Source organism: Vipera berus, assembly GCF_964194415.1.
Source record: "Vipera berus genome assembly, chromosome: 3".
Taxonomy (NCBI): Eukaryota; Metazoa; Chordata; class Lepidosauria; order Squamata; family Viperidae; genus Vipera; species Vipera berus.
In genome coordinates this window covers 108,197,785-108,220,193 of record NC_138204.1, presented here as the reverse complement: position 1 = coordinate 108,220,193, position 22,409 = coordinate 108,197,785, and the positions used below count along the sequence as shown (strand labels likewise).

Below are 22,409 nucleotides of genomic sequence, written 5' to 3'. Positions count from 1 at the left end.
GGTCCAGTAGTAACCAGCAGCCTAGCAGTCAACCAGAAAGAAGGGTCCCTAATAGCCAAAGCAACAGATACCCGTCCAGAATACATAGGCCACCAAAATACCTAAGGGATTTTGTAAGGAAATGACATCAACTGGGGGGTAAGGGGTGTTATGTATGTAAATAGTTAGCAATAGGCCTTGGAAGAGATTGCAAACACAGTGCAGCTTTGCAAGGTTTTAAGCGGGAAAATAAGGTGCATTCATTGGACGCCACAACCAAGGAGCGGGAAAAGAGACTGTTTGTATTGGTTACAGTTCAAACGCTTTCCCTATAAAAGGGTTGCAACATTTGACAGTTAGCAGTTGACTTTGTGTATTCAATAAACTCATTCCTTGTTAAACCACTCTGAGTCCTCGTCTATCAGAACCAAACACCTGGCCATACTGAATCTCTATTAGTCCCCTGAGAAATGGCTTTCCAGTCCTTTTCTACATTCCTCAACATAGAGTTTCATAAGTCTTCAAATATGTACTGAACCATTAAAAAATAGTTTAAGGAAATTCAGTAGTTCTCCAATTCATTGCAGAAAGTACAATCCAGCCAAAGTTAATTCCATTTCATTCCAGTTTTTTAAAATTGGGAATGCTTTAAAGATGTTTCATACAGTATTTTATTGGAATCAGTAGTTTTTGAGAGTATTAATCCTGGCTTAGTCACAGCCACAATAAGGAACAAATAAACAAAACAGTTTATTTAAAAAAACTGATGAAATGTGAGCTTGCAGCTTTATTGAGGGGAAAAAACCACCCTTTATGGGTCCTAATTTTCCAGCTTCTTCTGAAATTGGTTTATTTTCAAAGCAACAATGACATAGGAGGAACATTCCAAAAATTGAATTATTGAAATTGAAAACATTATCAAAAATGGATAGTAATAGTGTTACTATTATGTGGCTGGGTGTTTCCAACAATGTATTATCAAGGAACTATTTAAATGAACCCAAAGCATATCTTGTATGTAATATGCAACATTTAGCCATGGCTATTAGTTTAATACAAATGAATTAATACAAAGTGCTAATTAGTGCAAATCTCAGGTGACAGGAAATGTTTGGATGGAACATGGATAAACAGGAAAGCATTATACCATTCTTCTTATCTTCTGTAATCCCAATAACAATCCTTATCTGGCTAATTTAAACAAACAACATGGGAACTACAATCTGTACACACAGGGTAATCTGAAGTTAAGGGATAAAATATGTTAAACAGCATTTAAACTGGCCTGTCCACTTTATCTCTGATAATGATGAAGAGTAGGCAGCTATTTCTTCTCCTATCTGTCACCATGAGATATTCTGACAAAAATGGTCTTTCTAAGTGGGATTTTCCAGAAATCATATGAAATCTACTGTATCTGCTTGCTTAGTTGGCTTTGCTCCAGCCATATACATTATTTCTACTTCAATATGATTTATGTTGATTCTTGTTCTCATCTGTTTCTTGTCCTTTTCTTATGACACATTAGCTACTGGCAGGGCTTTGGGAAACCGATTTTCTAAGGTAAAGTCCCAAGAGTTCACTTACCGGAGTCATCTGGATGAGATAAATGAAATAGCCAGTAGGATGAACTCTCTGCGCAATCAGTACCAGAGTCAGGTGCAAGATGTCCAGAGGCTGATTGAGAAAGCCTACTTGGATTTGGATCAGAGTAAAGCAAAGATAGAAGGCGTGGCAAGTATCTTCCCTTGTTTAATTTTTTTGGCCAGTAGGTTACATGAAATTTGGAAAGCATGAGCATATTGTAAATCATGGATGGATAGCTATGACAAACACAAACAAGTCTCTAGCACTTTAATGTGTTGTCAAAATCCAATGGCAAAATGGATGTCTTTTGATGGAGCTCCCCCCCCACACACACTCTAAGGGTAAACATGGGAATGGGAAATCTTTGTGAAGTCTTTGTTCCTATTGTGTTCCAACTTCCCCACCAAAACCCAGCTCTGTCATTTGGAGGGCAATTTCAGCATTTCTGTAGGAATTTTAGGGTGGCAACAAACACAGGTTCTAGGAAGAACCTACACAGAATAATTTTGGAGAGTGAAATGGGCAGCACATAAAATGTAATAAATAAAATTAAAAACTTTCCCCATTCCCACCCTCATTATACCATAAAACCTCCTTTGCTTTGGATTTTGAGGCTGGAAGCATCAAGGCTGTGGTCTACAGGCACATTGGAGCTCATGGGCACCACCCTGGAGAAACATATTTGTGGAAAAGTGCAAGAGATCTTTATAGAACCTGCAGTTTTGAGAAATGTTTTAATCCTTGTGGAATTCATGCCATTGAAGACCATGCTACTCAGTATCAGGGACTGCAGCTAAGGAAACAATTTTTGTTTCACTTGGAAAAACATTTCCAAGTATAGATCTTCTATTCCATGTTTGTGTTCAAGAGATATGGGTCATGATGGAATCACAACTTAATATTACTTTTTCCCTTCCTTAGATTGTGCCTTCTCCAGATGCCACTGGAAGTGGTTCGAACAGGTTCTTAATCTTAGCCAATGAAGCCATGAAGTTAGCAGACAGGTGAATCAATTGTTATCTGCCCCAGACTGACAAACATTGTTTCTGTTAATGGACTCATTTTAAAAGCATCAACCAAACAACTTTTAAAGAAGTTGTCCACTGTAAAATCTTGAAAGTATAAGTTAGATCAAGAAGTTTTAAAAATGTCCAATGACGATGGCAAATTGCTTCATGTTTTTGCCGATATGGTTCTCCAATATTTGTTTGGGGGGGGGTAAGAGAGAAGGATGGTAGATGCTCATGGATAAGCTTCACTCTCTCACAAGCTTGTTTATTTCTTATTCTTTCTCAGTCATCTACAGTTGGCAGATACCATTGAGGAAGCAGCCAGGGCAGCAGAAGATGCCTCCCAAGAAGCACTGGCATTGCTGCAGGCGTTTGCAAGTGGAGAAGGTATTGGGGCAACCTCTGTGCAAGGGCTCCAGAAAAAGTGAGTTGGTGGGCTTTGTGCGGTGTTACTGTAAGATGACCAGGTTGAACCTGAGGGAGGGGTCAAATGTGTCATCAGTCTCGAGTCCCTTCATGCCCACAAGAGATCTAACTCCAGCCCACTTTCAATTCCATTAACTCTTAAAAGGTAAAGGTAAAGGTTCCCCCGCACGTGCGTGCTAGTCGTTTCCAACTCTAGGGGCCGGTGCTCATCTCCGTTTCAAAGCCGAAGAGCCAGCGCTCATCCGAGGATGTCTCCGTGGTCATGTGGCCAGCATGACTAGACGCCAAAGGCGCACGGAACGCTGTTACCTTCCCACCGTAGTGGTCCCTATTTTTCTTCTTGCATTTTTACGTGCTTTCGAACTGCTAGGTTGGCAGAAGCTAGGACGAGTAGCAGGCGCTCACTCTGCTACGCGGCACTCGGGATTCAACCCGCCAAACTGCCGACCTTCTGATCGACAAGCTCAGCGTCCTAACCCACTGAGCCACCGCGTCCCTGCCATTAACTCTTATCCACTGTCAATTTGCTTTGACCATTAGTAGTTCAGATTCTTGTACAGAGCTTAAGCTTGCAATAAATCCTTATATTCATTTGAACTGCTTGGGTTTCCTGATTTCCACAGTTAACATCATTTACTTCTCCAGATCACATCATATCATATCAAAATCTTAATATGATTGTTAAGAGCAAACCATATATTTATGGGAGCTATGTATACCTGTTATTGCAATGTTGTTATTGTAAAGTGAGAGAGGTCTTCCCTTCTGAGGGTTCCTCCCACATGAGGCCAAGATTAGTCCAATATCAAGAACTGGCACTGCCATCTCTTATAGTTCCTGAGCCCAGTTTCTCCTTCTTTTCTGAGTGTGAAAGCAGTAATAAGAATGAAAATAAAAAATAGTAACCTCTGCTTTCCTCACCATTTGGAATTAGAAGACCTACTGTAAGTCTTAAAAGATCTCATTCTAACAAAGAAAAAGTCTGACCGAAGACATATTTTGTGAAAACAGTTTTAAACATGATCTTGGCTTGTTAAATGTTCCATTAAAAGCAAAAAAAAAAAGCATATCGGTATCTTTGATGCAGAACTGCAGAAGACTCCTGTACATTTGGAGCCACAATGGCTTGATCACTTGCCAGTTGTTTGGCTAATGAGCGTGTAACAGGTCTATTCTGCTCCCGCCCTCCTGCAATCAATTGCATCAGTTCTATCTCCGTCAAGCGCACTGATGTCTGTTTGATTTCAGGCGCTCTGCCTCTCTCCACTCGTCACTCCTGTCAGGACCGTTCATCCTGCCGTGAGCAATCCTCTCACTCTTTGTTTAACCCTTTCACACTCACTATTGCTGTTATAGTCTGCTGCTTGCCACCAGTGCCAGCCTCACCGTTTATCCCGGTCAGGTGCCCTCTCCCCATGTCTTTGGGTCCAGTCAGCCTTCTCATCATCGTTTGATGTGATGACACGTTAATTGATGAGAACTTGTCATCTATTTTCTTGTTCATGCAGGGAGGCGGTGGTTGTTGGTTCATCCTTTCTGTCTTCTTGCCTGCTGATGCAGCATCTGATAGGCTGGCAATAATTCAATGTGCTGATTGACAGAATATTGGTCGGATAACAAAGCCTCCTTTAGCAAGAGTAGGGTCTGACTGGGTCTATGCACCACTCTAATGCTGTGTGCCGATAACATTCTTGCTGCTACTTCTGAGATGCCATGGATGTAAGGGAGTGTGGCCCAGGTGGAGATGGTGGTTCTGTCATCCGCAAGTCGTGATACCTGTTGTTGTTGGCTTCATCCTTCTGTATCATCAATGTTTTTAACCTTTGTAAGAAATCTTCCAATGATTTCACAATGGTAGATGTGTTTGCGAGTCATGTGCTGAGCCACTTTGCCAGCCCAAATGTTGGGGTGCCTCTGAGAGACACGATGGGATGCAACAGGACACCTGCTTTGTGTATTTTAGGTAATCTGTAAATGCGTGCAATGGCTGAGTCCCTGGGTCGGATCATTTTTAAATCCTTCTCCTGAATCTTCTGTTGTCTGTTGAGTCTGTCAGCCACCTTGTTGATTTGATTCCTAAGTGTTGTCATGGGATCTTTATTAACAACTTGGTAGGAGTCTTCATCACTAAGTAAGGTCTGGATTTTCTTGTTATACTCCAGTCTATCCATTACCACAGTGGCCCTACCTTTGTCGGCTGGCAGAATCATGATTGAGTTGTCCCTGTGTAGTTGTTGGAGGGCTATCTCTTCAGATCTTAACAAGGTGTAGTCCCATCTCTGGTTGACAAGAAGTCCTATTAGGCACTGCCTAATGGAATTCTTTGTTTCCTCATTGGTTTTAATTCTGAAAATTGCTGACTCTAAGGCTGATGTGAAATCAGTGGGTGTGGCATCCATTGAGTTGAAGCCAGCATCCCTTTGCAGAATTGAGAGCTGCCCTTCCATGAGCATTTTGGACGATAGGGTGAACTTTTCACCCATTTTTTGGTCTGTAGTTGTTAACGTCCCTATTTTACATTTTAAAATGTCACTTTTACTCCAGCATGCTCTCTGTAATGCTGAGTGTATTTGTGAATTGAGAATGTCAAAATGTTCCTGTGACAATGCGGTTTCACAATACTCAAAGTGTTCTGTGATTGTCCTGGTTTGGGTATCAATCTGTCTATGGTTCTCGTTGATCATTACATGAATCATATGTCTCTGGAATTGCCGGACTACTGCACGAGCCTCCCATGTGTTAATTGGAGGTTTTCTCTGGAGTGATTTCGGTGGAAAGTTATTGCGAATGCAATAGTGTAGAATGGTTAGATTTTCATAGTTGTTGGTTCTTCATCTGGCAAGGCTTTTCCAATGCCTGGCCTGATTTAGTGTGGCTCACCCATATCTATCTAAAATAGTCCTAAAAATATACATGTTTAAAACTAGAAACATGTACCGTATATACATGTTTAAAACTAGAAACAAGGATCACCAAGACTTTAAAAAATTATTAAAACTGAGCTTTTGTCAGTGCCTGTTGACATTGTCAGAGTATAAGCTAGGACTGGGAAGCAGATTGGACCCAAAGACATGGGGAGAGGGCACCTGACCAGGGTAAATGGCGAGGCTGGCACCGGGGGCGAGCGGCAAACTATGATAGCAATAGTGAGTGTGAAAGGTTTAAATGAACAGCGAGAGGATTGCTAGTGGCAGGAGGAATGATCCCTATGGGAAGGGCGAGTGGAGAGAGGCAGAGCGCCTGAAATCAAAGAGATGTCAGCGCACTTGATGGAGACAGGACTGATGATTGCAGGAGGGCGGGAGCGGAATAGACCAGTTACACGCTCATTAGCCAAACTACTGGCCTCACAGAGACTATAAGAGCGTGCTTCCCAATCCTATATATACTCACACATACATATATACATATACATACATACACACACACATATACATACATACATAAAAATTTTCCAAAGTAGCAATCTCTTCAAAATGTAAGCTCAATAGTCTAATTATTGTAAACATTTTTCCCCTCTTTCTTCAAAATCCCTCACGTTAGTTATTCTTGGTTTATAGATTTTGGAGAGAGGCTTATCATTGCTTTTATTTATCTAGCTATGTATTTCCTTCTATTTATCCTTGTTAACCTTCTGCTAAATTGAAGAATCTTAAAGTGTAAATTTCCTAATAGGAGACTTTGCACTCCAGTTCCTATACAAAAGAGTAATTTTGGTGCTCTTTCATATATCTTGTCCAGAGCTGGACTTTCCTTTCTTGAAATGTGACAAATTTTTACTATCTCAAGAGCTGTAATCTTAAGTTTGGGATGGTGGTCAATAGAACATTGTTAATGCAGTGTTGAAGACTATTTCTGTTCCTTTATAGCTAACACTGTGTAGGGGTTCCATTTCTTGATTGCCCAGGGAATATGATAGAATGGTGTCACCTGACTTTTATTGAAGATGATGATGATGATGATATGAATATAAATTCTCCATATGGCTCTTTACCAGTTATTTTGAATGATTAAAAGGCAAAGCGCAGAAATCCAATGTTGAATTCATTATTTTCTCTTTATATATGCCATGCTGAACATATTGAATGGTTATGAAAAAGAGACTTCTCACTCTTAGTTTCCCAATCTTTCCAATGGGCTTTCTTCCTCATGCTTCTGGGGGTTAATGCTATGTGAGAAAAAAGAGAGGAAAAGAGGAGCAATTCCAACACAAATAAATAGATCATCTTGGAGATATGTATGTTTCATAGTAAAAAAAGCATATAATTAATCAAATGCAGCAAAATAAAAATAACTCATACTGGCACTTCTCTTCTTCTATTCCTGGGGGGCAAACTTCTCCTTGTGAAATAACTTCAGAAGGATCATGAGATTCATCTCCTGACCTGGATTCTTAGCAAAGAAAATCCAGTAGTATGTAAGGTAGCCAAACGTAGAGCAGGTTACACTATTCTGATTTTGCATTCCCAAATTACATATGACTTAAGTCAAAATGGGATAAATCAAGATAAAGCATTAAGGGGGGGGGAAGAGAGACTTGCCCCTTTTTAGGCTCAGAGGTTTTATTCTGATCTGCAGATATGATGAGCTGAAGCTGCTGACAAAAGAACTGGAGGCTGATGCTAGCCAAGCTGCATCTAACGCTGAAAGGGTCTATCAAGATAGCCAGCAGCAGCTTGGCTCCTTGACTCCTTTAACAAAGATTGACACAAAGTTTTTTCAGGTAAGGCTTGTGTTTGTGATCAATTGTAGTTCTTCCAGGAGATTTCCAGAAATGTCTTTCTTTTACTTCATGCATTCATTTCTTCAACAAGGGATATTCTGGCAGGGGGAAAGAGAAGCTCTGGCTGTATCCACAAGGATGCTTTGCTGTGTTCTTCTGACAGGTCCCCCTGCTGCCCACAATGTGACTTTACCACCCACCCAGAAATGGTTCAGTCCAGTGCTGCTGTCTATGCAACTTAGTGCACGACATCCCAAGGGCCATGATAAGTTGTTTCCTTGGCTATAATATCTATGCTCTCTGCAATCAGTGGAAAAACTTGTTTCCAGAAGCTGTGGGTGCTATATCATTGGAGATTTTTAAGAAGAGATTGGACAGCCATTTGTCTGAAATGGTATAGGGTTTCCTGCCTGAGCAGGGGGTTGGACTAGAAGATCTCCAAGGTCTCTTCCAACTCTGTTATTCTGTTATCCTGTAATGATATGTGGGAATGATCATGGGAGATGGGACAAAGAGATACAATCAAAGGAATAGTCAGATAAAAGGCAACTTAGCCCTTAGTAGGCATGTGGACAGGGCCAGTGGCTCAGGGCTGTAAAGGGAACTGAGGAAGAAATGTATTTTCAGATTTGCAAGTTTCTGTCAATGTAACCTTACAGTAAAGTTGAATTAGTTCATCTACCGTTTATTCCTGTTTGGTCTATCTTTCATGGCTGACAGTGCCCAACATTGTCAACTATGTTCACCCTTCTTTCAGTTAGCACTTGGGTTACTTTAATTTTCCCCCTATTTCTTTCCATTTGTACTGCACTGACTGAATGTTTCGACTATATAAACTTTTAACCATTCACTGGCAGGAAAGAGTTAGGGGGATTTTTTTGTATCCTTTGGCTATCATCTAGTGGTCAACCAGATTTATGCAATTGAGATACAATTATTAGATAAGTGTTGCTGAAGAGCTGGAGTTTTAAAAAGGGTTTTACTGCCAAGGTCAGTGTGGGAACATTGAAGTATCCTAAGAACATGATATATGAGAAGAACTGAGAAACCAGGACTTCCCTGGGAGCAAAGGATGTTGGGAAGAGAATTACCAACCTTGCAGGTTTCAGAAGTACAAAAGCCAAACTAGCAATTACTCTTTGAATACATGGGTTTAAGTCCAATCAATTTCAGAACGTGCCCTCTTTAGCTTCACTGCTTTCACTCATTTTCTCCTCTGGTGTTTTAGGAGGAAGCCAGACAACTCCAGCAGAAAATTGACTCTTTATCAGGCTTCATAGAGACTTACATGGTAGAGTACAAGCAGCTGAAAAACAACTTAGGGAAGTGGGAGGAAGAGATCAAACTGTTATTGGAAAAAGGACAAAATGACAGACAGGTAAATAATCAACATAAATATAAATTGTAAGTTTTGGGGTCCATAAATATTTACTCTTCAGCAGAGAACTTTCAACCAAAATCTTAATCATGGGTTTTTATGACATTATAGCATGTTTATGGTTGGTCTTTTTTTCTATATGAACATTAAAAATATTGACTAAATTTATGTCACTCTTAGGAATCCCCACTAGAAAGCACATCCCTTGAAGTATACTAAAAGTCTGAACCTGTTCTGTAAATAACCGTTGACCTTCTGAGTCTTAGGTGAAAGGTCCCTAGTAGGGAAGCCCTTTATTACTGTACACAGCACAGATGTAAAACTGAATTTTTATGCTGTGCATTTTCACACTCATGTCTTGCTTTCTGATTACAGTCATTAGTTCAATTGTTGTCTCGTGTCAACCTTGCCAAGCAAAAAGCCCAGCAGGCAGTGAGTGCTGGTGATTCTGCTTTCAATGATGTTGAGAATATCTTGAAGAAGCTGAGGGGTGAGTTGCACATGGGTCTAAACAAGCTGCAAGTTTCTGATGGGGCTTGGGAGTACAGGTAATCCCTTAGTGAATGCGATAAGCACCCCCTAGTGTTTATGAACAAGTCCTGAAATTACAAATGTTGCAGCACCAAAGCAGTCGTTCACCCTTATGAATGACTGCAGAGGCACTGCAACATTCGCCCTGTTCTGTACCAGCCTGCTACCGGCCCTGCAGAAAAGGCAGGGACAACCCCTTTAGAAACGGCAAGAGGCTGGAATTACGCCTGCCAAATTTATTCACATAAAACAGAGTAAGACAAGACACCAACCATAAAACACGAGCTAAGAAGCAGGAACAATCCAAGCGGTTGCCTTCAGCAAACCAGCCCTCCCAGACATTCCCCTTATATAGAGTTCAGGGCGTGGCTTCTCTCTGCCTCCTTCCGAGAAGCCCCATTGCCTTCCTCTGTTTACTCCTAATTGACTGCCTCCTGCGTCGGGCGTCCTTGAACAGGGCCAGCTGTGGGTCATCTTCATCAACACTGTCAGGCTCACACAGCTGGGTCTCCGTGGTGACCAAGTGGGAGGGGCCTGGCTGAGGGCTATCATCAGCAAGATCTTCAACCCCCTCAGCAAGGTCTTCAACACCCCCCTCCTCCTCTGAGTCGTCCGACCCAACTGCCGAACCCACAGGCTGACCCTGAATCACAACACGCCCTGCCTATTCCCCCCCACCACGGGCCTGGTGTCCATAGGCACTAGGTCTGTGGATACTCATCTTGTGAAGATCTAGAGAGCCTTCATTTCTTGGTCTTTTTCGCTGCTTCAGGGCTTCGGTGCGTTCACAGAGAATGGAGGCCTAAAGTACCACAGGATCACACGAGATCTCACACTACTGATTTCGTGTGATCTCACTGTATTTTAGGCCTCTGTTCTCTGCAAATGGAGGCCTGGACAAGATCTGCAGCCTTAAAGGCTTTAATGTTTCAGGCCTTCCCTCCATTTGCAAAGCCTTTTGTCATTTTGCAAAAAGGCTTTTCTGCCAAGAACGAAGCCCCAGATTGATGTGCTGAAGTCACGCAAGATTACGGCCCTGAGAAGCTTCCAGTTTCGATGCCCAAAGTGTTTGCAAGCTGAGCGGACACTTTGAGGCAGTGATTTGCTCAGATTGCAAACACTTTGGGGGCCAAAACTGGAAGCTTCTCAGGGCCGTGATCTTGTGCAGCAGAGAGGCTGGAGAGGAGACAGCTTACTGATCTTCACAAGGTAAGTGAATCCATCACAACAGGATGAGGAAAAGCAATTGTAGGGAGAATGAGGTATCACAGTGGGTCAGGGGAGGCCTTGGGTGGTCTGAAGCAGGTGGCATGTTCCATCACAAGGTCCCCATGGCCTTCTCCACCCTGATATACCTCATGTACACTTAAGAACTTGCATATTTGATTAGCAAATGTGTGGGCAAAAGCAGGGAGTGATGGCGTTCAAGGTACACCATTTATTCCTACGAATCCTCAAGTTACAAATGGAATGGATAGGCTTAGTGGGTAAGATTGTATCGACCTTTGGATTCAATCCCAAAAGGTATTTAATCTCTGCATCTGCTAGATGATCTGGTGGGAAGATGAAGCTCGTGTAAGCTGCAGGGGTTATATGTGGAGTCTCACATACTCCAAAGGGCCTTGTTGGAATAAATTTTACCACTGTAATAATGGGTGAGAAATTCATTGAGAGACAGGCTAGAAATAGTTATGATGACCATGTAAAAACTTAATAAGAAATGGAATCACAGCACATGAACATAAATCAAGAAAAGAGCTGCTCAGTTAAAACTTATTTAATGTGATATTTTATTTCAGTAAGCTCTTGGACTCTTTTAAAATGTTTGGGGTGTGTGTGTGTGTGTGTGTGTGTAAGGGAAAGATAACATAATTGTACACCAGTAGATAGAGAAATCTGATTAGAGCCATAAAGATCACCCCAAAGGTACTTTTTCAAAAGACAACTGGACTTTGTTTTTGCTTGAAGTTGTTTTACTTGTCATCCAAGAAGTTTCAACTGTTCAGCTGAAGAACTGAAGAAGCTTCTTGCATGAGGTGAAACATTTTCAATGGATAACAAAGAAAGTCCAATTGGCTTTTGAAAAAGTACCTTTGGGAAAATGATAACCTGGATGACTGAGAATCTCCATAGACATTGAGCCATAAAGATGTAATAAGAAATCAAGAGTCATGTAGGGCGAAGACATTCCAGCTTGGTTTTTAAAATCAAGGTTTTATATTTTTTTCCCCTAGGACAACGTAGCTTGAATATATTAAACTTTCCTTTACAACACATAAATATTATTTTGCATTTCTTATAGCACTGTGTATCGATGAATATGCTGACATATTTCCTAAATTTCCTGATTCTTACAAGAGTAATTCTGAACATCTCCTTAATTTTCTCCATTTTTGCTTTGTTTTCAAAGGGTTGGGCAGGATTGGTATCCTTCTTATACATTAAGACTTTCAAAAGGTTTTATATTTTTTTCCCTAGGACAACGTAGCTTGCATATATATAACTTTCCTTTACAACACATAAATATTATTTTGCATTTCTTATAGCACTGTATATCAATGAATATGCTGACATATTTCCTAAATTTCCTGATTCTTACAAGAGTAATTCTGAACATCTCCTTAATTTTCTCCATTTTTGCTTTGTTTTCAAAGGGTTGGGCAGGATTGGTATCCTTCTTATACATTAAGACTTTCAAAAGAGTCTGGAAATGGTAATAGTTTGGAGGTTAGACTAATGAGGACAAAATCAAAGCTTTTTCAGTGATGCTTGTTTAACATTTGGAAATTCTCTCTCCAACAAAACATGCTCATCTTTTGTTCTCATCTTTTAGTAACCAGTAAAAACATTTTTATCTCAGCAAGCATTTGAGGCAAAGCTTGTAGTTGACAATTCCAGATTTAGGGAAGATTTTGTCTCATGAATGAAGGCGAATATACATGTCTCAGGATAATGTTGCAGGATCCAATCTGGGTTGGTCACCAGGACCAGAGATTTTATCTTCCCAGCTTTTGGATTTAGGCTGGAAACCATTCTCAGGGAATTTCTCCCTCTCTCATGCATTCCCCAAGGATGGGCTCCAGCACGAATCCGTTCATCCTGGTGACTGACCCAGATTGGATCCTGCAAGATTTTGTCTGCTTCCTAATCAAATGTTCAGAGCTGGATTTTGTGGATTAAATTGTAGAGTTGATTGTTTATGGTCACCTTTGGCAAATTGTCCTGAGAATTCACTGCAGGGCACAAATTAAATTAATGAATATCCAGAATTAGAGGGTGGGAAACTTTAGCCCTGCAGTCAATATTCAGATTCTAAAGTTGCAACATCACATCTGGCTCCAGCCCTCTGCATGAAGTCTGCCTTATTCTCTATCTTGTACCATTTTCCTCCTTAATCTACCCAAATGTGTAATCTCAAAGCATTAGAAAAATGATAATTCAACAGAACTGAGGCACAAATAACTTACTCTTTAAAAAATACTTTTTAAAATTTATCTTTCTTTTCTCTACTTTCTGTTTATAGATTTAACTATTCAAGTAGGTGACAGGCAAAAAGAAGCCTTGGATGCTATGCAAAGATTACCAATCATCATCAACAAAGTTGCAAGCACCTGTGAAAAACTGAGGCGTGTAGAAGCAGCCCTGGGCAAAGCTGTTAATGAAGCAGAATCAGCCAGGAGAATGTCTGGTGAAGCAAGGGAGATTGCTGGGAACATTGATCAGGTACAGAGGAGCGAAAAAGAGTGGTTGTGGTTATCATAATCTGGATATGGAAGAACTAGTGAGCTTGAGGATGGATGGCAATTTGATTTTCTTCCATTTGAATTTATATCCTTAAAGGTTTAGATTGAATAGCATGCCATCCTCCAAAACTTCAACAAATACAGGAAGACATTGTTCTTTACTTGGCATTTGGATACAACTTCAGATTATTCAGAATCTGTCATGGATACTTTCATGTATTCATTCTTATAAGAAAATTATTAGGTCAGAATAATTGAGAGCCAATTTGGTCTAGAGGTTAAGGCACCAGGCTAGAGACTGGAGTTCAAGTCCTGCCTTAGCCATGAAAGCCAACTGGGTGACTTTGGGCCAGTTACTCTCTCTTGGGCCAACCACCTCAGAGGTTTGTTGCGGGGAAAATAGGAGAAAAATGTGTTGGATATGTTCACCATCTTCAGTTATTTGTAAAAATGATAAAAGCAGGATACAAATAAATATATAAATAATCATCTCATATTGTGGATGGGCAATTGAAACTGGGAACTATTGGTTTGTCTGAGACCACTGGACATATTCTGGCAAAATGGGATTTACATCAGACTTCCCATCTCTCACTTGAGTTGCTTACCATTATTGCTATAGCAGCTTTCATCTTATCTATAGATTGGATAGAAGTATTTGGCAGAACTGGAGTGATCAACTGATCCTTTGTGGTTATGTACATCTGATATTGCTCAAAGGTGAATATTGATTTGGGTCTGAATCCATAATTAAGGGTACCATTAATTTTCAGCATTGGGGAAAATAAAAAAAAATATTGGAAGTAAGGAGGCTCATGTTCTAGTTCACAAAAATTCAATGAGTGATATTAGCTCCATCACTTTCAGTCTAATCTATCTCTCAGGGCATTAGTAGGGAAACATGTGGAAGGACCACTACATATGGAGCTTGAACTTCTCCATAAACATGGGGTGTAAAACCTGAAAAACAAAAGAGGTTTCTGATAGAACCATTGGTTTTGGGATTTTGGGGGGGTTAATGTCTCAGGTTTGGGGGATTGCTTGAAAATTGTTACAATTGCTTATTAATTCTGCACTTCAAGCCACCAAACTTGTTTCTTCAAATAGCCATCAGAATATCCTCTGTTGATTTTCTTGTATTTATTTCTTGTATTTGTATTTCCAGGAGATTGGAAGGCTGGCTTTGGAAGCAAATCAGACAGCAGATGGTGTGCTTGTCTTGGAGAGTGGGATCATGTCTTTGAAGCATGAGGTCAAACTTGTGGGGGAGGAACTGCAAGAAAAGGCAAAGAAGATTGATATGGACGCCTCCATGGCTCAAGGGGTAAGTTTCCAATTTTTATAATGGGAGCCTTTTTATAATGGGAGCTTTGAAGAAACTTCTCTTTCCATTGGAAAGCCTACTGGGCAGTTTAAGATAATCTAGTATTGATACTTCTCTAGATAACTGAGGCATCCCAGAGAGCCAGAACCAAGGCTGTCAGTACTGCGAATGCTGTCCAAGACATACTCAGATTCCTAGAAGATGTTTCGCGCACGATAGGTAAGAAGCAAAGTGGTTTCCGTTTATGGCTAAAACATAATTGGGGTTCATTAGTAAATGAGTCAAGGAAAGTCAATTAATCAGGTTAAGTTAATTATAACAGACAACAACAAACATGTGCTGATCATTGAACATGAGGGCAGGAGGGCAAATAATTTTTATCATCATTTGGATTCTTATGTTAGTCTGTAAAAATATGAAAGGGATATTCAATGTGTACTTTTCACTTATTTGGTCTATTTCACAAAGACAGCCCTACTGAGGTATCAACAATACAGAATATATGATAATATTATGTAAGCATTTAATAAAAAGCTGTTCACTTACAATTTTTAATCTTCACCTAAACTTTAAAAGCCAGTTTAGCAAATTTATTGCTCAGATAAACTTTATAGATGACAACCAGCAGCTTGAATTGTACCCAAAATCTACTGGAGCCAATGCACCTTCATGAGGGTTGAGAGGTATAGTTGAGCATCATCAGCATACTGTGCCTTCAGATGACCTCATCCAATGAGGTCATGTAAATGTTAAACAGGAGTGGGGTGAATGCCAAGCCCTGAGGACCTCCACCCTCTATCAACACCAAAACTGATCCCAGAGGAAGGGAATGAAACCAGCACAAGATAACAACATCCTAATCAACCCATTAAAAAGCCATATCCAACCAGGCCCCACATAAATACTCCACACAGAATAGCCCAAAGCACATATTCTGGTAAGGAGAAGTTCCCTGAGGATGAGCTCCAGCATGAGTCCAAAAGCTTGGTCCCAGTGACTGACTCAGATTGAATCCTGCAATAAGATAATGTCCCCAACTTTTAAATATGATGTTGGTCCAAAACGATACCATAATCAATGTTATTGAAAACTACTGAGAGATTAAGGAGAACAAGGGTGGATAAACTACTTCCATCTTATTCACAAATCATCCATAAATCTAATCAATGCTGTCTTAGTCCCATAACCAGATCTTAAATCATATTGAAAAGGGTCTAGATTATCTGCTTCCTCTAGCTCTCCATCTTCCTCTCTGAAGCTCCAACATAATCATCTTCTCAACAACCTTCCTTAAAAAGGGAACATAAATTGTCCAAAATGGTCAGGTCTAGCAATGGATTCTTTAGCAGGGGGTAGAACATCCCTCTTTAAGCATTGGCAAGACCATCCCCTTTCTCAAGGATACATTTATCATAAACATTGCCATTTCCCAGAGGAATCTGAGAAAAAAAAGTGCATTGGCTAACAAGTTCAGAAAGTAGTATTATAAATGTTGATTCTTGGATTATGAGGCAGCTACTTAGCAGTTTGGAACTATGGGTTTAGCACAACATATTCTTCTGTTACTCTTTTGGTAGGACAACTAGAGGATGTGGATGAGCAAAGTGTGAACAGGCTTGAAACTGATCTTGACAACGCAAGAACAAGAAACAACCAGTTGAAAAAAATGATGCTGCAGCTGGAGGAAACAGCCAGCCAGCAGAAGCTTCGAGTCCAGACGCTGGACAGTAGCATTACTGAGATCCTTGTAAATATCAAGAACTTGGAGGTGATCCAGGATACTCTTCCTCCAAAATGTTACAATGTACAAGCCATTGAGAGACCTTGAAGACCTTGTTGGGAAAGCAGACGTTCATCAATCCCATTTACCAAGCCACGGACAAACATCAGGGTTAGAGAAATGATTTTGGGATGACATGAAGAGATACTGCCTTACAAAAATGGCTGCTTGTGACTCTACTGACCAGGTCCCTTGGAAGGCCTGTTCATCAGGTTGGGATGGCAATTCCCTTACTCTGCCTTCTGAGGCAACCTCTACCTTTCAGCAGCAGCATAATTTGAAAGGAATATAATTCAAGCCCTCCCCCACTTGAAAAAGAAGGGGGAAACAGTCTGATCATATGACAGAGAAGCCAACTGTAAAGAACACAGGCTGGATAAATAGGATATGTATCTTCCAGTATATAAAATCCTATGTATTTTTTCTGGCTTCGCCTGGAGGTGCTATCTCAGACAGTAATCTACCACTGACTCTCAGCTTTATTTAGCCGTTGGTCTTCCTCTCTTCATTTGTGACTTGGCAGAAGAAAATGGATGTTGCTGCAGCCTGCTAAATTTATTCTGTTCTATTATCAAATTCTTAGTCAATGAATAATTAACTTTTCCACTAAGCATTCTAGAAATATATTTCCTTTCCAAAAACATTTCCCCTCCCACTTCCATGGCTGTTAAGATAATCCTATAGGAGCTGGAACATGTATCTATCCATAGACCTAAACTAATTTTACAATAATTACCTCAGGCTAGGGATTCTGGTAACTCTCATTCTGTGATAGGAAGGAGATTTTAGTAGAGTGTTCAGTAAACTGGTGGAAAGACAATTTCCAAGCAGGGAAGTGTGGGCCCTTATACACAGGTTACATAAGCTTGTATAAATAGACCTGCCTTTGATAATTCCTTCATTTCCCATCATTTACTTTATCTCCACTTACTAAATGACAAACTAGGAAGGAAAGAATTTAATAAAGGTAGTGGTCTAAGAGGTGGATTTGGGAGGGGGAGTTGTATCTATATCACCTCAGGCTGAGGATGGCATTCAGGTCACTTCTTTGTTAATTTAGAGGATTCAACCTTTGTCCCAAGATTTATTACACACTATGGTTTTATTCTTTCCTGCTGAGGTTCAGAATCAGTTTCTTAAATACAAAGTAGGATAGGTTAACACTTTGGAAATGAAAAATCTTAATCAATTGTTTGCTGAATTAGGATTAATATGAATGGGATAAACTTAAATTTGTGCTTGTCCATATTAATAAAGCCCAGCAGTTAGGGTGTATCCCAGCAGGAAGTTCCTTCAAAAATATTACAGTGATCCATCTGCTCTCTCAGACAACCTTAATTAGAACAAATGATTCAATAAAACCCAACAGTAAGAAACTTTACAGACTTTAATCTTTTTACTGGTAACCTCACACAGTTATTTTAACCAGTCTCTGGACAGTCCTTTGCAAACAATTGTATCTGGGTCCATACTGCAAAGTATGTGCTGTATTATTCAGCTACATCAATCAAATCCATCTCCCACCATTAATTTTTTGGTATCGGTCATAGTCACTCACTCTAGGAGTACAGTACTACAACAAATCTGTTGTTACAGGAAAAATTGAAATTGAAAGACCATGCTCCTGGATTAAAAGCATGATATCTATTTGCTCAATAAAATATAAATTATGCCATTATACAAAGGTTCAATTTGAGAGATTTTGGAAAAAATCTATGTTTATGATGTATTGCTTTCTAACAGTATTCTATTTCTACACAAAATGCTGACAATGTGTTCAGCCTAGCATATTTGCGCAGCTGAATATAAATCTAGTTTGTTTAAATCTTTTCTAAAGAGAGAAGAAACCTTTTGTTATACTGCAAACAGAATATCTTGTGTTGTGGGTTCTGAAGAGCAGGAAAGACGCCAGGCAGATGAGTACAGAAGAAGCATACCGTATTTTCCCGCGTATAAGACGACTGGGCATATAAGACGACCCCCTACATTTCCTGTTAAATTATAGGGTTTGGGCTATACTCGCCGTATAAGACTACCCCTCTTCCAATGCACACCAAATAAAAATTAAAAAACATCAGATTTGATTTTAATATGGTAATTTTAGTTCAAATGCTTATGACATGCAGATACTTAGTAGGAAAACTGTCACTTATAAACATAAGGCTGTTTGTCATCAAACATGTAAACATAAAACAGTGCAAGTGGATTAAACTTAATAATAATAATAATAATAATAATAATAATAATAATAATAATAATAATAATAATTGGAAGGGACCTTGGAGGTCATCTAGTCCAACCCCCTGCTAAGGCAGGAAACCCTATACCATTTCAGACAAATGGCTGTCCAGTCTCTTCTTAAAAACTTCCAGTGTTGGAGCATTCACCACTTCTGGAGGCAGGTTGTTTCACTGGTTAATTGTTCTAACTGTTAGGAAGTTTCTCCTTAGTTCTAGGTTGCTTCTCTCCTTGATTAATTTCCATCTGCTGCTTCTTGTCCTGCCTTTAGGTGCTTCAGAGAATAGCTTGACTCCCTCTTCTTTGTGGCAGCCCCTGAGATATTGGGTTACTGCTATCATGTCACCCCTCACCCTTCTCTTCGTTCAACTACACATACCAGCAACCGTTCCCTATTTTCCTAATTCACTTTTTCACTTTTCCTAATTCACTCTAAAGCTTTCCCTGCGCAGAGCCTTAAGTAACACCAGCTGCCTGCAATTAGTGCAGGTTCGCATCCCACCAGGCTCAAGGTTGACTCAGCCTTCCATCCTTCCGAGGTAGGTAAAATGAGGACCCAGATTGTTGGGGGCAATAACCTGACTTTGTAATAATGCTGCTTGTGGGGGTGTGTGTGAAAGCCCTAATAAGCAGGCATATACATAGAATGAAGGCTATTGCTAAGCACATTGATTTGTGCTTTAAATTGTAAGCCGCCCTGAGTCTTCGGAGAAGGGCGGGATATAAATGGGATTAAAAAAAAAGACCAAATGGGAGATCCGCTCCAGGTTTTCCAGCCAGCCCGCCCAGTTCCTGAGTCAAATGTGTCCTTAGAGCTAAGCAGCTGCTCTGACTGCTGCATTCCCCACCTGCCTTTCAAGTTGGGATAAATTACAGCTGCTCTTCAACTTTAGAAGGAAAGACGCCCAGACCCCAGCCTGTAAAAAATCACAGACTGCAGCTTCTTCTCCAATTGGTCCCGCTTTCCCTGTGCAGACTAAATGGAAAATCCGCTCCAGGTTTTCTAGCCAGCTCTGTCCCTAAGTTTCAGCACCCGGTGTATAAGATGACCCCTGACTTTTGAGAAGATTTTCATGGGTTAAAAAGTCATCTTATACGACGGAAGATATGGTAGCTATATTGTATGTACTGGGGCTTTTGGGTAACGTTGCACAATATATATAGTCCACATGCTCTGAACAACCAATCAGATTGAACCCATTATTCCTGTCATGTTAACTGCTGCCAGGACTGGAGACGTCCTGTCTGGTTTGCTGGAGAACCATTAGTTCTCCAGCAGCACACGTGATTAAGCCCCCAAAAGCTCAGTACATAACACCCCTTCCCCTTTTAAGAACAAATAATATAACCCTTACAAGTTTAAAGAACTCACTTCACTCCCATCTCCAATATATAAGAGAATGTTTGACCCCATTCAAGGTAATATCTTCAGAACGCGACCTTCTCGGACGTGTCATGCACGAACTGCATGCAATGAGACTAATGACAGTTTTGCTGTTCTGCCAGTAGTGTTGCAGTACCTAACAGTACCTTACGATAACTACAAAGAAATTAAAGAACGTCTCACTGAAAAAGACCCTCCCTCTGTTAATCCCCTTTCAGTATGCAGTGCATCAATTTAATTTTAATTTAATTTAATTTAATAACATTTATATACCGCCCTTCTCCCTGAGGACTCAGGGCGGTTCACAGGGCAGAATAAAATAGCAAATACAAACATTAAAAAAAGATTAAACAATTGCCCTAGTTAAAAACAATGGAAATACAGTGCTAAAAACCCCAAGAAAAATTAAAAGACCAAAGATAAAACAACCCCAGCAATCCCCATCAGGCTAGGCCAGCTTGTACAGCTTGTACTTGTGTGTTGATTAACAAAAGAATCAAAATAATATTTAAATGAGCAGGCATGCCTCAGAACTGGTAATCATTTTACACACAATACGTTGTCCTTTATTTAACAACATAGTCTGTGAGGTATGCAGGAGGCTTGTGTGGACGTGAGGAACGTCTTGGGGTTCCCCCACTTTGTGGTCTACCAACTTATCCAGCATGCCATGCCAATTCATGTTATCCTGTGCTGTAGAGTCTGAGGATGGAGAACTGCTCTGGCTGGCCTCTCCAGGTTGGCCCACCCCTGACTGATCAGGGGTTCCATGTTGCACCTTGGTGTTGCCTTGGTCCTCCTCGGACTCGAATTCTGTTGTGTTGAAAATACTGGTGGTACGGGTGAGAGCTAGCTTGTATGCCAGTTGGAGAACTACAGGAGGGACTTGTGCCAAAGTTCTCACTTAGTGACCATTCTGGAAATCTCTACCTTAACTGGTCAACATGTTGTCTGACCAGTCGCCCTCCCTCCACCCCTACTGTGTAAGATAGGGGTCCAGTTTTGTCAACCACCTGTCCCAGTACCCACAAGTGTCCAGGCCCATAATTTCTGGCCCAGACCAAATCACCAGTCTGTAGCCCCCTCGGTGGTTTGGGTTGAGCAGCATCTGATGCCACTCTGTCTGGATGAAGTCTGTCCAGTTTAGTAATGAGGCGTCTACCCCAATGAAGCTCCGCCGGGCTTTTACCTGTAGCTGTGCAGGGTGTAGAGTGTTGGCAGAGTAAAAAGTCTGCTAGTCTATGATGCCAGTCACCTGTGATAATGCGCTTGAGGGCGTCCTTGGTTGTCCTCACCATCCGTTCAGCTTGCCCGTTCGACGATGGATGGAAGGGAGCAGATGTGGCATGTCTGATTAGATTCACTCTGAGGAATGCCTGAAACTCAGCAGCAGTAAATTGATCCCCATTATCAGAAACCACAACATCAGGTAGCCCACATGTAGCTAAGAGTTTTTTCAACACCTGGATGGTCCTAGCAGTAGTCATATTGGGAACCGGAATTACCTCCAGCCATTTTGAGTGGCTATCCACTACTACCAAGAAGAGCTGTCCTTGAAAAGGCCCAGCATAGTCAATATGAATTCTGGACCAGGGAGTATGAGTCTCCTCCCATCTATGGACAGGTGCTTGGCAGATATAGCACCCATGTACTTGCTCCTCAACAGCCTTATCTAAACCTGGCCACCAAAGGTAGCTTCTAGCTAATGCTTTCATGCGCACTATGCCTGGGTGTCCTTCATGTAAGGACTGCAATACTCTATCTCTTAATACTGAGGGAATAATGACTCTGTTTCCCCAAAGCAAACATCCTTTATGTGCAGATAATTCATGCCTTCTAACAAAGTAACTTTGGAATTCAGGGCCTGGACTTTTCTCTAACCATCCTGTGAATACCCAAGACAATACTCTGCTCAGAATCCTATCTGTGGCCGTTTCAGCAGCAATGTCCCCAGCATGGAGGGGGAATTCAGGCAAATCTTGTATTGATAATATTCATGCAGCAGGAGCTGGGTCAGGATCTATAAGTGGCAGTGGTAGTCTACTGAGGCCATCTGCATGGCCCATTTCCTTCCCAGGTTTGTGAATTAACTTGAATTTATAAGCAGACAAAAATATAGACCACCTGAGTATCCTTGGGGATAAAATGTGGGGGGTTTGTTTATCTGTTGTAAATAATCCCAAAAGGGTTTGTGATCAGTATACACAGTGAAATTTCTTCCATATAAATAATCATGAAATTTTTTGACTCCAGCCACTATGGCTAAGGCTTCCTTATCAATTTGTGCATAATTATGTTCAGCTGCA

The 22,409-nt window shown here is 40.7% G+C and overlaps 1 protein-coding gene across 1 annotated transcript in view; it reads left to right on the top strand.

Annotated features, from left to right (window-relative positions):
• LAMC2 (laminin subunit gamma 2) overlaps positions 1-17,256 on the top strand; it is an 83,988-nt gene extending 66,732 nt beyond the window's left edge. The window contains exons 14-23 of the mRNA XM_081323234.1: positions 1,508-1,713; positions 2,488-2,570; positions 2,863-3,000; positions 7,581-7,725; positions 8,954-9,103; positions 9,479-9,593; positions 13,158-13,357; positions 14,543-14,701; positions 14,821-14,920; positions 16,279-17,256. Of these exons, the coding sequence (XP_081179360.1) occupies positions 1,508-1,713; positions 2,488-2,570; positions 2,863-3,000; positions 7,581-7,725; positions 8,954-9,103; positions 9,479-9,593; positions 13,158-13,357; positions 14,543-14,701; positions 14,821-14,920; positions 16,279-16,529 (1,547 nt within the window). The 3' untranslated portion in view covers positions 16,530-17,256. The remainder of the gene's footprint in view (positions 1-1,507; positions 1,714-2,487; positions 2,571-2,862; positions 3,001-7,580; positions 7,726-8,953; positions 9,104-9,478; positions 9,594-13,157; positions 13,358-14,542; positions 14,702-14,820; positions 14,921-16,278) is intronic.
• The last annotated feature ends 5,153 nt before the right edge of the window (positions 17,257-22,409 follow it).